At 40.8% G+C, this 11,473-nt stretch overlaps 2 protein-coding genes across 2 annotated transcripts; both read right to left on the reverse strand.

The window, feature by feature from the left end:
* LOC128470410 (ly6/PLAUR domain-containing protein 3-like) lies at window positions 1-4,465 on the reverse strand. Its single transcript, XM_053452291.1, has 5 exons — window positions 4,295-4,465; window positions 2,385-2,522; window positions 1,426-1,596; window positions 1,002-1,148; window positions 1-663 (listed from the first exon to the last, which is right to left on the reverse strand). Exons 1-5 carry the CDS (start codon window positions 4,365-4,367, stop codon window positions 227-229), a joined length of 966 nt encoding a protein of 321 aa, XP_053308266.1. The 5' UTR covers window positions 4,368-4,465; the 3' UTR covers window positions 1-226.
* Window positions 4,466-8,481: 4,016 nt separating this feature from the next.
* On the reverse strand, window positions 8,482-10,991 carry LOC128469724 (phospholipase A2 inhibitor and Ly6/PLAUR domain-containing protein-like). Its single transcript, XM_053451526.1, has 6 exons — window positions 10,924-10,991; window positions 10,479-10,483; window positions 9,671-9,778; window positions 9,411-9,560; window positions 8,931-9,077; window positions 8,482-8,627 (listed from the first exon to the last, which is right to left on the reverse strand). Exons 1-6 carry the CDS (start codon window positions 10,989-10,991, stop codon window positions 8,482-8,484), a joined length of 624 nt encoding a protein of 207 aa, XP_053307501.1.
* Window positions 10,992-11,473: the final 482 nt, after the last annotated feature.

Here is an 11,473-nt window from a genome sequence, read left to right on the forward strand (position 1 = left end):
TTTAAGGAGGAAAGTATGATTTAATATATAAAAATAACAATAACAGAGTCTCACAAATACAAATCGTCGCTGAAGTCTATAAATTTACAACAAAGGCAACACTGAATATATTAAATCGATTGTGGAGGATCGGTTGGTCGTGAGGGATCTGATAAAAGCTTTCTTAAAATCAAATGTGTTTTTACTTTACTTTAAATCAAAATGAGAAACCAAATCCGTTATATTTTTAGTAGACCGGAAAAAAATACAAGCTTAGAAGACAACTGAGAAGAAGAATGTGAACCATCTGGGGATCTGAAGCTCTGTTTGTCTCGTTTTGACCGGATCGGTCAACGGAGTATGGTGGCATTGTAGCGTTTGAGATTGTTCCAACTCCCTTGAGTGTCTCGGTGGTTCCAGAGGTTATCCGAGACTCCTCATGGGTGGGTGTTAGCCATTGCGGTGTGTTCCTCGTAGTGGTTAGCACTTTAGTAGGCTCATTTATTACGACGAGCGGTGGCAGTTCCACATACTGGGTCCTGTTGGAAAGATCCTGGTTGCAAACGTTTCCCAAACAGCACGCGCCTTTCATCTCAAACGTTGCAACTCCGTACGTGACAGATTGTAAGGCGCAGCGGTACTTTAAAGCACAGCTTTTGAATGGAATTACAGCTGTAGCATCTCCTAAAAACAAAGAGGACAAAGGAAAGGTTAATCACATGGGTAGAAGGGGTGGAAGATGCTGTTTTGAGTCGACCTAGCAAACCGAAAGCAATGGTGTCTCTCCAACCCTCTAGAGCAAGGTTGGGATACATGGTAGCCAGTTCCTCTCTTTCATCTTGGTCCACCATAGTCTAGAATTTGTATTCTAACATATTTTACCTTATTTATGGAACATTTATATCTCAAGTGAAGAAAACCCTTCATGCTGTCGTTATCTAAGACTTCTCGTTTAGCTCCCTCAGCCTACTTGCATAGCCGTTGCGTAACATCTATCTCCTTAGACGCGAGCCGTATTTTACCCAGGGTTACTGTGGCGTTCCCGTCAAAACATTTATTGTAAGAGTTGTAGCAGTTCCTAACGGGGGCGTTTGTGGAGGTGCATTGGTCTCCGGTTTTCCCGATGCAGCTGTAGCATTGTACATCATTTGTCAGAAGGGAAATATTCTCTAGAAGACAGAATAACAAAATATTAGTATTAATATCTACTGAAGAACTTCCATTTCCCAGAAAGGATGGATATTTGCCCGTAACGTCACCCTTCTTGAGGGTCTACAGCTGCCTCATCTTTCCATTGTGATAATTTAAGGCATTATTGGTACTTAAGAACATCACTTGCAGTAGAAGCGACAGAGGAAGAAGACCTTTACCCAAGTCTACTTGAAAAATATCTCCGGTTCCCCTTATCTTATCGCCCGAGACCTTTCTAATGGGTCAGATTACTACCTGGTGGCACAAGCTGGTAGTCCTTGAGCTCCAACTCTGTGTTACATAAGCTGGTGTTGCACTGAATAAGCTGGATATACATTGTCATCCCGTAGAATGACATGGCTTTATCCATTCTCCCCGGCACGCCGGTTCCGCATCCCTTCATCAACACTGTATACTGGTCATGACCTGTTGGATAAGAGAGATGTCAGACATAGACCTATTGTCCTTTTCCATTTCAGACATGTGCCTTTTTTATTGTTCAGTTCGAACCCAATGTGATATTGACTTTGGAATTCGTCAAATCAACTCGAAGTGACGATAAAGTGATCTTTACGGAACGCAACCGTCTTGACCAGATCTCGTTGTAAACATAATCCATTTCCGTGTGATATTCCGATGTGTCCTAGAATTCTCAGAAGGTGAGCTTGGGACAGTTGGGTGAATAATTATGCAATTAGCCCCAGGAATGCACAAGGTGGAACTTTCCGAATATGAAATAATGCCTCATGAGTCACTCTGATCCTCCCAAAGGTATCACACAGCTTGCAAAATGAATATAAAAGAAGTATATTATGCCTTCAAAATGTAAACTAGGACAATAATAATAACAGGACAAATTCAATTTCATGTTACCCTATCACAGGGCCATTGAAATGGCAATAAAACCCTAATCCTAATGTTCTACTAGTATGAAGGACCATGGTTGTCCATGTGGACATGTATCGACGTTGGGTTCCATAGGCAAGCTGTATCGACATTGTGTTCCATAGGCAAATTCTGGTTTTTTTTTGTCCCCTGATGACATTATACCGACCAACAAGAAGAGAAATGAAGCTTATTAAATGAAAGTTTCGAGATCTTGGTCAACAAAGGGATGTATCAACAAATTGTCTACTGGCCCACAGTGGCTTCCATGTTTGTGTGTGTATGCCGATCTATACGGGACACCTTAATGGGCTCAAATATACTCATACTTGTTTCCACCGCCGTGACGGTCTCGACACAAATGTCGTGATCTGGGCCACAAGGGGTTTTCTTGATGGCTTCTTGTGAACAGCCTCCGTTTCCTCGATCAATGCAGGAGAAACATTCCAAGGACTGCGCGTTCACCCCTGGCAAAAAGCGAACCAAATGTTAACATCCCATATCTAAATAGAACATTCAATAAACACAATAGAATTCTCTGCTTCCTGGCTCCTGGGGCGATGAACAATACCTTGTCCACCGATAATCAAGCCATTATTCTTTTATATGTTTTTTTTCCCAGAATCATTGCATGGTTTATTGCTCTTCGACCAGAGGAGATGACGTTTATGTTCCATTCATCTGCTCAGTCTCCCAGAACGTCAAATTTAAGGGAAAGTCTAAGTATAGTTCCTCCAACCTACTTGATGTCAAGGGACGCTACTATTTAACATTAAATGAGCAGCGTTGTGATATTTAATGGGGGAAAAAAACTAATTCTAATTAATTTGTTAACGCTTAATATTCTATAGCTAGATGATTGACGTCCCAACTAGGAGCCATATCTAAAACCACTTCAATTTAAAGTTAGATGGACGCTTTCTTATTTTATCAGAAATGGAGCATAGAGGTCGCGTGATTTATTAGTAAAATAAATAATAAAAAAAACATATAAAAGAAACAAAAAGAAAACTCTAAACTGTCCAAATTGTCCCCTAAAAAATTCCAGGCAGAAATGTTCATGAGTTTATTATTATTTATAATTTTTTTAAATACTAGTTTTATGATGATGTCATCATATGTGTCGACATATATTACTTAATTATTTTGTGTCTAATTTATTTTTCTCAATTTTTTCTTTAATTGCATAATTGCATAATTATAAATAAATAAATAATATTTAATAAGTATTTATTTATATTTATATAAATAAATCTTTATAAATAAAAAAATAAAAAAATTGCAAATTTGCAACTCCAAATGACATTTTCTAACACTTGGAATATTTATTTACTATGATGTCATCGAAATTGTTACATAAACACGACTTGTTACATTTATATAAACAATGATATTTGTAATATCACACGGAATATATGTTTTAAGAACACGTTTTGGCTGATTAGAAACACCAATTTTTTTGGGGGGGTTCATTTGCATTCAGCACGGTTTAATGAGATGTAAATATTGGGACTTGGTGACTTGGAATCGAGCCACGTTGACAAATAAATTAACAATGTCTTAAATATACCATCAGCTACTGTCTTGTTCTTTAGCTTCAAGGTTGAATTTTCAACAAAAGACTTAATAAATAGCAAGTAAAGAATATTCAGGAGCCATACGGCTATCCCATGTATGTTTAAGTTCCCTCACTGTATTACCCTCTACCACCTCTGCTGGGAGGCTGTTCCCCTTATCCTCTCCCCTCTCAGTAGAAAAAAAGTACTCTAACCAGCTTTCAACTGGGCAGAGAGAGACAACTGTTCCTTAAGAAGAAAAACATTTAAGTATAAATTAAAAAAAAATGTTTTAATTTTTTTAAATTCATTTATTACAGAATAATTTTGGCTATGGCACAAAAACTGGAAGTTTGCTCAAGAAAAAAGGGGAATAATTGAAATGGAAAAGGTTTTATGAGACTTTGAAGTTTTACGAGATTTTAATAGCTTGTGCAGGAGAAAAACTTGGATTAAGTTAGTAAAACCGGCTAGAAACTGTAAATATTTCAAATTCCGAGATTTTGGCTTTTTTCCTCATACCCCCCCCCCTTTCTGTATTTAATTCCAGCTCTAAACCCTCTTAACATTTGTCCCCGCCTGCCCCTTGTTTTGCCCCTGCCTTGCGGACACCCAGACCACACATCTCGTTGAGCGTATCTGATCGATATATCACATATGTGATATGAAGGTTCCTCTCTTACCTCTCGTTGACAGAGTAAAAAGAGTGAAAGTTATGGATAATACGAAATGTTTCCATCTCCTGTTCTTTTCCATCCTTGGAGAGAGAGAGAAGGTTTGGAGGGTCCCGGGAGAAGGATTCGAGCCCAGCGAGCTCCGAGGTGTGATGTTCTGGTCCCAACCTCTTGTTTATTAACTGCGTTCGGATGAAATGAACGTCTCATTCCTGGGAGACTCCCATTCAAACATCGTAATCAGCAATATGAAACGAGCAAAGCATGCCACACCTGCCCTTCAGCATCTGCTCGCCTTCCAGCAGAAGACACGGCCTTCTTACCTGCCCTTAACCATTTCAGCACCAGTACGGGAGTGTGCCATGCACCAAAACGGGCTAAAGCGGACCTGTCTCCTAGAAGAACTTGGCCCATCGTGTCTTCCTGTAGACCTCAAACCCTAATCAGTCTCGTCTTAGATTCAGGAGCCGTATGCCTATCTCATGCATGTTTTAATCCCCTCACTGTATTACCCTCTACCACTTCTCTTTGGAGGCTCTTCTGCTTATCCACTGCCCTGTCCATGGACTAAGAATTACATCTAAGCCTCGAGCCTTCCAATTTTAAATTATGTCGTCTTGACCCATGATGGCCATATTTGGGAACTTCATGAAAAAGAAGAAAAGGAAAAGGAACTATGGATCAAACGAGATAAGCTATTAATAATACATTCTGAAAGTTTTCTATATGCACATATATTGTGTTTTTTTTGTATATTTTACTGGAGAGAGCATTTAATTAGCTGGTTTTACTTTTTTTTATTGTGTTTTTTAGTGCATTCCTCCGATGTATCATGATGTCGTCAGCATGCAAATTTCACCTGGGGTGCATGTTCGGTAACAGAAGACACTCATTAAACTTAAGACGGGTCACACTCCCCACATCTTCTACTCAATAAACTCCAATCCCTCCACACCTTTCATTTCTATTGTGTTCAGACTTGTAATGCCGCAGATGATTCCTGGTTTTCGGCTGCCCTTTTATCCCTTGAGAATAATTTCTTCAGATGTTTCAAAGCCCACCTAATAGCGACTTCCTCTGTTAAAAAATATTAATTTTCTGTTGCCTGTTTTATTAATTATTTACATTCTTGGGCTCCCTGCTCGCCTATCGATGCCCTTCCCCCACAGATGATAATAATTGCTAATATTTTTGCATTCTCGTCTATCTTGGTGGCGTCCCCGGAATTTATTTTCGGTTCTATTTTTAAGAACGTCCAGAATATTTAATTAATATATTTTTTTCTTTAAGATTTAGGAACTGTGCCTTTGGGTTGGCTATCAATGATAATCTAGATTAGGAGATGGAGCATCACACGCAAGTATTTGAAAATACCCAACAACTTGATGCCCATGGGGGGCCAGAATGGGCCGGAGTGGGCCTTCACTGGGATGGGGATAGGCCTAACGGCATTTTTTTAGTTTTGGGGGTAGAGTTTTTGGGAGTTTATTTAAGGGCGGGTGTCACTAGGCTACGGGCCATTTTGTATGTCACCCTAGCTCGTGTAGTTTGGCCCACCCTCCGTCCATATTGTTTGTGGTGTTGGTTGGGCGGGTAATTTTGTCGGGGGTGGAAGCTGACCAGGCATCTAGGAGGTGAATGCTCTGGGGGAGAGCATTTTGGTGGCATTTCGTTGGGAGGTTCCTGGCTGGGGGTGCTTAGAGCCTCGAGTCTGGGGTTGGGTATCCGGGTTTGTCCTCCAACCAGGTTGAAGGGACCATGCCCTGGGAACTCTCGGGTTTTGCCTGGAGACTCCGGAGAAAGCGATGCTTCTCCGAGACACCATAGAGAAACTCCCCACTCTCCGCCCTAGAGGAAGGTTGCTGAGGACAACCAACACGGTGTTCCATTGCACCAAATAAATCCCATGCTATAATATTACCGTTTTCACCCTAAAAATGTTACGAAGCAGGTACTTCCCTGCTGCACCTGATGCTCTGTACAGTAACCCAGTTTTTGCTCAGAAGGGTGTGAATCATTATTCAGAGTTTAAAGGCTTCCCACGCGTCTGCGCTGTCCTAGTAACTCACGATCCCGATCCCTTTACCGCCAGCGCAGACATGCCCCGACACAGAGCCGTAATTATAGAACGCCTCTGACCTCATTTCATTGATTTTTTCTTTCACAATGCTATTTTCTTTAAAAACCCAAATGTGGTCTTTTTTTCACCGTAAGACGCTATGCGGATTGGTATGCCAAACATTTTCTGAACTGCTCTTTTTTACTCACATGTATACAAGGACGCACCCTAGGCCTGACCCAAGGCAATGTCCCCAGTCCCCAACATGGCCGCCGTCCTGCCTGCGGAGCACCGGGACATGATGTCATATCCTGATGCTCCATGACTTACTAAAGCACTTTATGGAGGCTGTGATGGCTCAGCATACCCTCCATGATGTAAATGGGCTGGTTGGGAAGATCAGAGATCTCCAGGTTACTGCAGCGCACCGGGCTCCCCCAAAAGTGTTATCGGTCACCGGGATTTGTGGTGGGGGCACTGCCAACCCCTGGTCCTGTCACCTTAGGTCGAAATACATCGCTGCATGTAAGTGTAAAAGTTTAGGTCTGTGTCTAACTTTAAATCTCAGGTTAGGAAGATCCGCTCTAAGCCCGGGGGGGGGGTGAGAAATCTCTCGTTAGGCCTGAATGAATCACTGCGTCCAATCCAACCAGAGACATGTTTTATTTATGAGCACCGCACCTCAATGCTTTCTTTATAACTGAAACCAGAATACGTCGTGAAGGATCCGCACCCCACCCTCGTACACGGACCCAACTTCAATGCCCGCTCCGTGACGGACGACGCACACATCACAGGCGTGTTAAGGAACATGGAGAGCAATGACTTGGAGATGATTGTTATCAGAAAATGTTCCAGTTGGACCTGCTCACTTACTTACTTTACTGAGATGGTGGTAGATAAATGGAACAGCCTCCCAGCAGAAGGAGTTTAAACATAAAAACATATTATACAGCAACAATAAAAATAAAATAATAATAATAATTAACAACAATAATATCGCAGATGAGGTACCCCCAAGGAGCTGTAGAATACCCTAGCTATAGCTCATTATGTTTACACCGTTGTTTGCCTTATTCCCGGAACTTGTTAAAGTTTGTGGTCCTCCTGGAACCTGTACTTTTTAAACTGACCTTTGCATGTTTTATTGTTGAATTGAAAGTACCCATTCTTTAACCCCAAAGCTCATTCCGGTTAGAAGCAGAAGCTCAGCCGGTGAGTTTTCTATCTGGATGCTCTACTTTTTTTTTTAATTGGGGAAAAGACGCTATTGAAACAATTTAAGATTTTTTTTTACAGGCTTTGTATAAATATATCATCCACCCAAACAATAGACTTTGTTGAGATTAAAATGCCGGCTAAATCCTTAATATGCTTGAACGCTGAAGGACTCGGCAATATAAGGATGAGCCACTAAGGAATAGAAGGTTATAGGAATGCAGGAACATTGAGAACTTAGATTGGGGAGATACGTCTGCAGGATCCGGTTTCCCATTGGACCAGGATAATAATGTGAAACAAATGGATCTCCTGCCTAATGACATTTGTAGAAGGTTCTTCAGCTCCAGGAGACATTGTCCTCATCACCTAGATTCCCTTTACACCTGAACACTTCTCAATGGCTTGAAACATTTGTATCTGATCAGTCAATGAGTTGGTGGACAACCTTGGCAACTCGTCCAGCGTCAGGAGAATGGGTCAAGAGAGGGTGTAATAAGCTTCAACCTTACACTTATTTCATTCTCACTTAGACATCATAGGATGGATAGGTCTAATACTTATTTATATGTGAAATAATGTTTCCTTTGGCAGTGAATATTTTGTAGGGTAGGGCAATTTATTTTTGTGCCAACAAGTACATTGTTTCTTAATAGTCGCATTGTATTTACTTAATCAAAGTCTCATTGTACATTTGAATGCCCGATAGTTGATTTCATTTTGTGATAGATCTTCAGAAGTCCAGTTTTGTTCAGTGATGAGCTCCCATTTCTACCCAGTAGGCAAAAGAAAAAAACCCAGTGACCCTCACTTGTAGGGTAGATGATTGAGCCACACAGTATGAGATCGAACCTCTCCATGGATTCGTTAAACTCTTCCACGAGATAGAATGCTCCTCAGGACTCGGTAGGTGAAGTAGTTAGTGGTGGTTAGTGGTGGAGTTGCCGTCAGAGCATTGCAGATGATGGTATGCGCACAGTTGGGATTGTGGATACAAAGGAATGTTTGAAATGTCGCACACATTCTGGGTAACACATCCTTGTAGCGCATACATATTGCAGGTACCTACAGGGCCGAGAGACGACAGAGGGATTTTTATTCTACCCCGTAGTTTTTGTCCCTTATCCCACCAATATTATCAGATCAGGTTATCACAACTGGTAGAAGTCGGTACTGTATTCATCAAATTGAAATTAGTAAGGAAGCAGAATTCAGATAAAAGTTCTTAGCTTCAATTAGATATTCCTTCCTTCTAACCCACATAGACAACCAGAAGGGATTGTCCAACGCGTTTCTCCATACTGATCTTCCTTTATTATCTCTACACAAAATCCCCGTTCGTCCCAAGATACAAGCTGATGTCTTTACCTTGAGCGTATACTTTTCCTGCAAAGTTGATGCACTTGGTCTCAGCCCCGGTACATCTGATGGTCTCATCGGCCACGCATTCTTCTGCATTCTCCAGAAAGCACACTGGACATACTACCCCGTTCTCTGTGGTGTTTTGGGGAGGAACTGAGAAAACAGATTGAGAGGGTTAATTGTAAGACAGAAGAGAACATGGCGTAAGGGTGCTGGGATGTCATATTCTATCTCTCTATTCAACTGGTGGATCTGAAGGTCAAGGTTGAAAAATTGAATGCTAAGACCTTATAATATCTCAACATAATTCTTTCCATTCTTATGTTCTTCTTATCTCCTAAACCCCATGCTATTGACTTTCCTCAACACCTCCATCTAATATCCATATGTATTAATATCTTTTTTAAACTCTACCAGATGCTATATATTAAATAATCCCCCCATTTTCGAGACATAGTCCTTGAGTCACGCGGCTGTTAATATTACCCTCGGTGGTGGTATTACTGCAGAAATCCGTGTCACAGCAAGAAGAGATGAAGCCCATATGGACGTCGCCGGCCGTCACGCTGTAAGAGATGTTGCAGAAATTTGGGAAGAGATTGCAGGATTTCTCTATTATGGATTGTGAACCATTGGCTGTAAGAAACAAATACATACATTAGGCTCGTGTCTGAATGAAGAAGGCTACCGGGAGAGCTCAGGGGTATTTGGGGGTATCCACCCAGTCCCATACAGTCGGCACTTACAGTTCATTTGGTCTGTGATGATTGTCTGGCAGGATGCGCAGGTTGCGATGGGACCCTCGCAGCTGATGGATTCATTGTTGAAGCATTCCTGACAAATTATTCCATGAACTAGAAAGAAGGGACCAAGTAAGCAGAGACTCAATGCAGGGTATGGAGGTTGTGTTTTTACGACTTCCCGGCTTTCTTAATAATAGTATCAAATACTTGGATACGAAAAAAGAAACGTGAACCCTTGGGTTCTCTTAAATTAAATTATTCCCGGCTTGCCAAGTCATTTTTTTATGTCATGTCAAATGAGAGATGCCAAAATTACCCAAATAAGTCAAGTCAAGCAGCTAACTTCGAATTGTCCTTTGATAGCGACCAAGCAGACATATTAAAAACTCCATTAAACCTCCCAAACCTCATGTAACCACCAGATCTGGAGCATCATGGAACAGCCAAAAGAGAACAGCCTAAAAAGTAGTAATGAAGAGGTTCGCGGACATCAACCAACTAAATAATGATACATATTAAGAGTTATTGTTTGTTGATACGTGTCTATGATTGTTGACATTCTACTTAAGAGTTGGATGTTTCCATCAAGGATTGGTCAAAATCCAGACTGGCACCATCTGAAGATTGATGTCCAGGAAGCTTTTCCATATTCCGACAATAAATGTGATCCACCACCAAACCTGATACTTTTAATCAATGGGGTATATACACAGCTACATATCAGCTGTACTTCAAAACCACATTTCTAACAATTCTATGCAGGTGATTGACAGTGTAACAAGTGCAAGGTCTGGCCAGAGAGAAGACTCACCTGTACTGATGGAAGCAACGAGAACGGACAGCAAGAAGAGAGAGGATCTCATGATGGAACAAGGTTGGTCCTCCTGGTAACAATTTGGGACCTGAAATTCCTACGTTTGTATATATACCGACAGACGAGGGAGTCGCCTGGAATGTTGAAAAAAATACATGTTTGTTCTGTCTTTTTAAACACCGGTTGTATCTAAGTATGGAGTAACCAAGGGACAACATGTCAAAGGAGGATCCTATCAGAAAAAATTCTGCAACTAAATCTTCCATGAACTACTAATTGCGACTTGATGGATTACACTGTTATTAAGCATAATAATTCTGAGGTTTTGACATCAGAAGGGCTCTGATGACATAAGAAAATGTAGGGTTTAACCCTTAAAGATGGAGAGAAGACTTACAGCTTCCATGAAGCATGGTTTCCATGATTCATCAACATGAATCACGATTTTAATTCCAGCCTCTTGGGCTTCTGATTCACGACCACATTCTCAAAGGCAGGGACATCCGCCATTTTGTATCACGGGTGAAGCCAACAGGGTCCTATATATATTTCCATTCCATCTGTAGAATTTTTGCAGTTCCAATCTTATTTCTCCCCACCGGCTAATTATTTTATTACTTACATTTCATGTTTAATGTCACAATTTGATTATATTCTCTGATTGTAATAAAACCCCCAGAAGATGGGAGAAGAATTGAATTGAAGTATTGGCGTATAATTCTCATATTAAATAATGTAATTTTCCATAATAAGCTTCATCCTTAAGTGCATGTTATGAAAGCAGCAGAGTCACGTGGACGTTTTCTTAGGTCCTCAAAGAACTCTGACTTCTCTGTCCATGGAGACACGGTAAACAATTATCCTTCTGGATCCGCACCCATTTCCAGTTGAACTATTGAGCAACATTTTAGTTAAAAATTATAGCATAAACATATGAAATATGTGAAAGCAAACTTCCGCGACTACATCCAAAGCATTTACAAACACCTTGC

Source organism: Spea bombifrons, chromosome 12, assembly GCF_027358695.1.
Source record: "Spea bombifrons isolate aSpeBom1 chromosome 12, aSpeBom1.2.pri, whole genome shotgun sequence".
NCBI lineage: Eukaryota > Metazoa > Chordata > Amphibia > Anura > Pelobatidae > Spea > Spea bombifrons.

Excerpts from the sequence above, each read along its gene's own strand:
- LOC128470410 (XM_053452291.1), bottom strand. The coding sequence starts at position 4,367 with ATGGAAAAGAACAGGAGATGGAAACATTTCGTATTATCCATAACTTTC. Across the intron at positions 2,523-4,294 it reads TTTTACTCTGTCAACGAGAG|GGGTGAACGCGCAGTCCTTG; the intron begins GTAAGAGAGGAA and ends GCTTTTTGCCAG. Across the intron at positions 1,597-2,384 it reads CGTCACGGCGGTGGAAACAA|GTCATGACCAGTATACAGTG; the intron begins GTATGAGTATAT and ends CTTATCCAACAG.
- LOC128469724 (XM_053451526.1), bottom strand. The coding sequence starts at position 10,991 with ATGGCGGATGTCCCTGCCTTTGAGAATGTGGTCGTGAATCAGAAGCCC. Across the intron at positions 9,561-9,670 it reads CATCACAGACCAAATGAACT|CCAATGGTTCACAATCCATA; the intron begins GTAAGTGCCGAC and ends TGTTTCTTACAG. Across the intron at positions 9,078-9,410 it reads CAGTAATACCACCACCGAGG|TTCCTCCCCAAAACACCACA; the intron begins GTAATATTAACA and ends CTGTTTTCTCAG.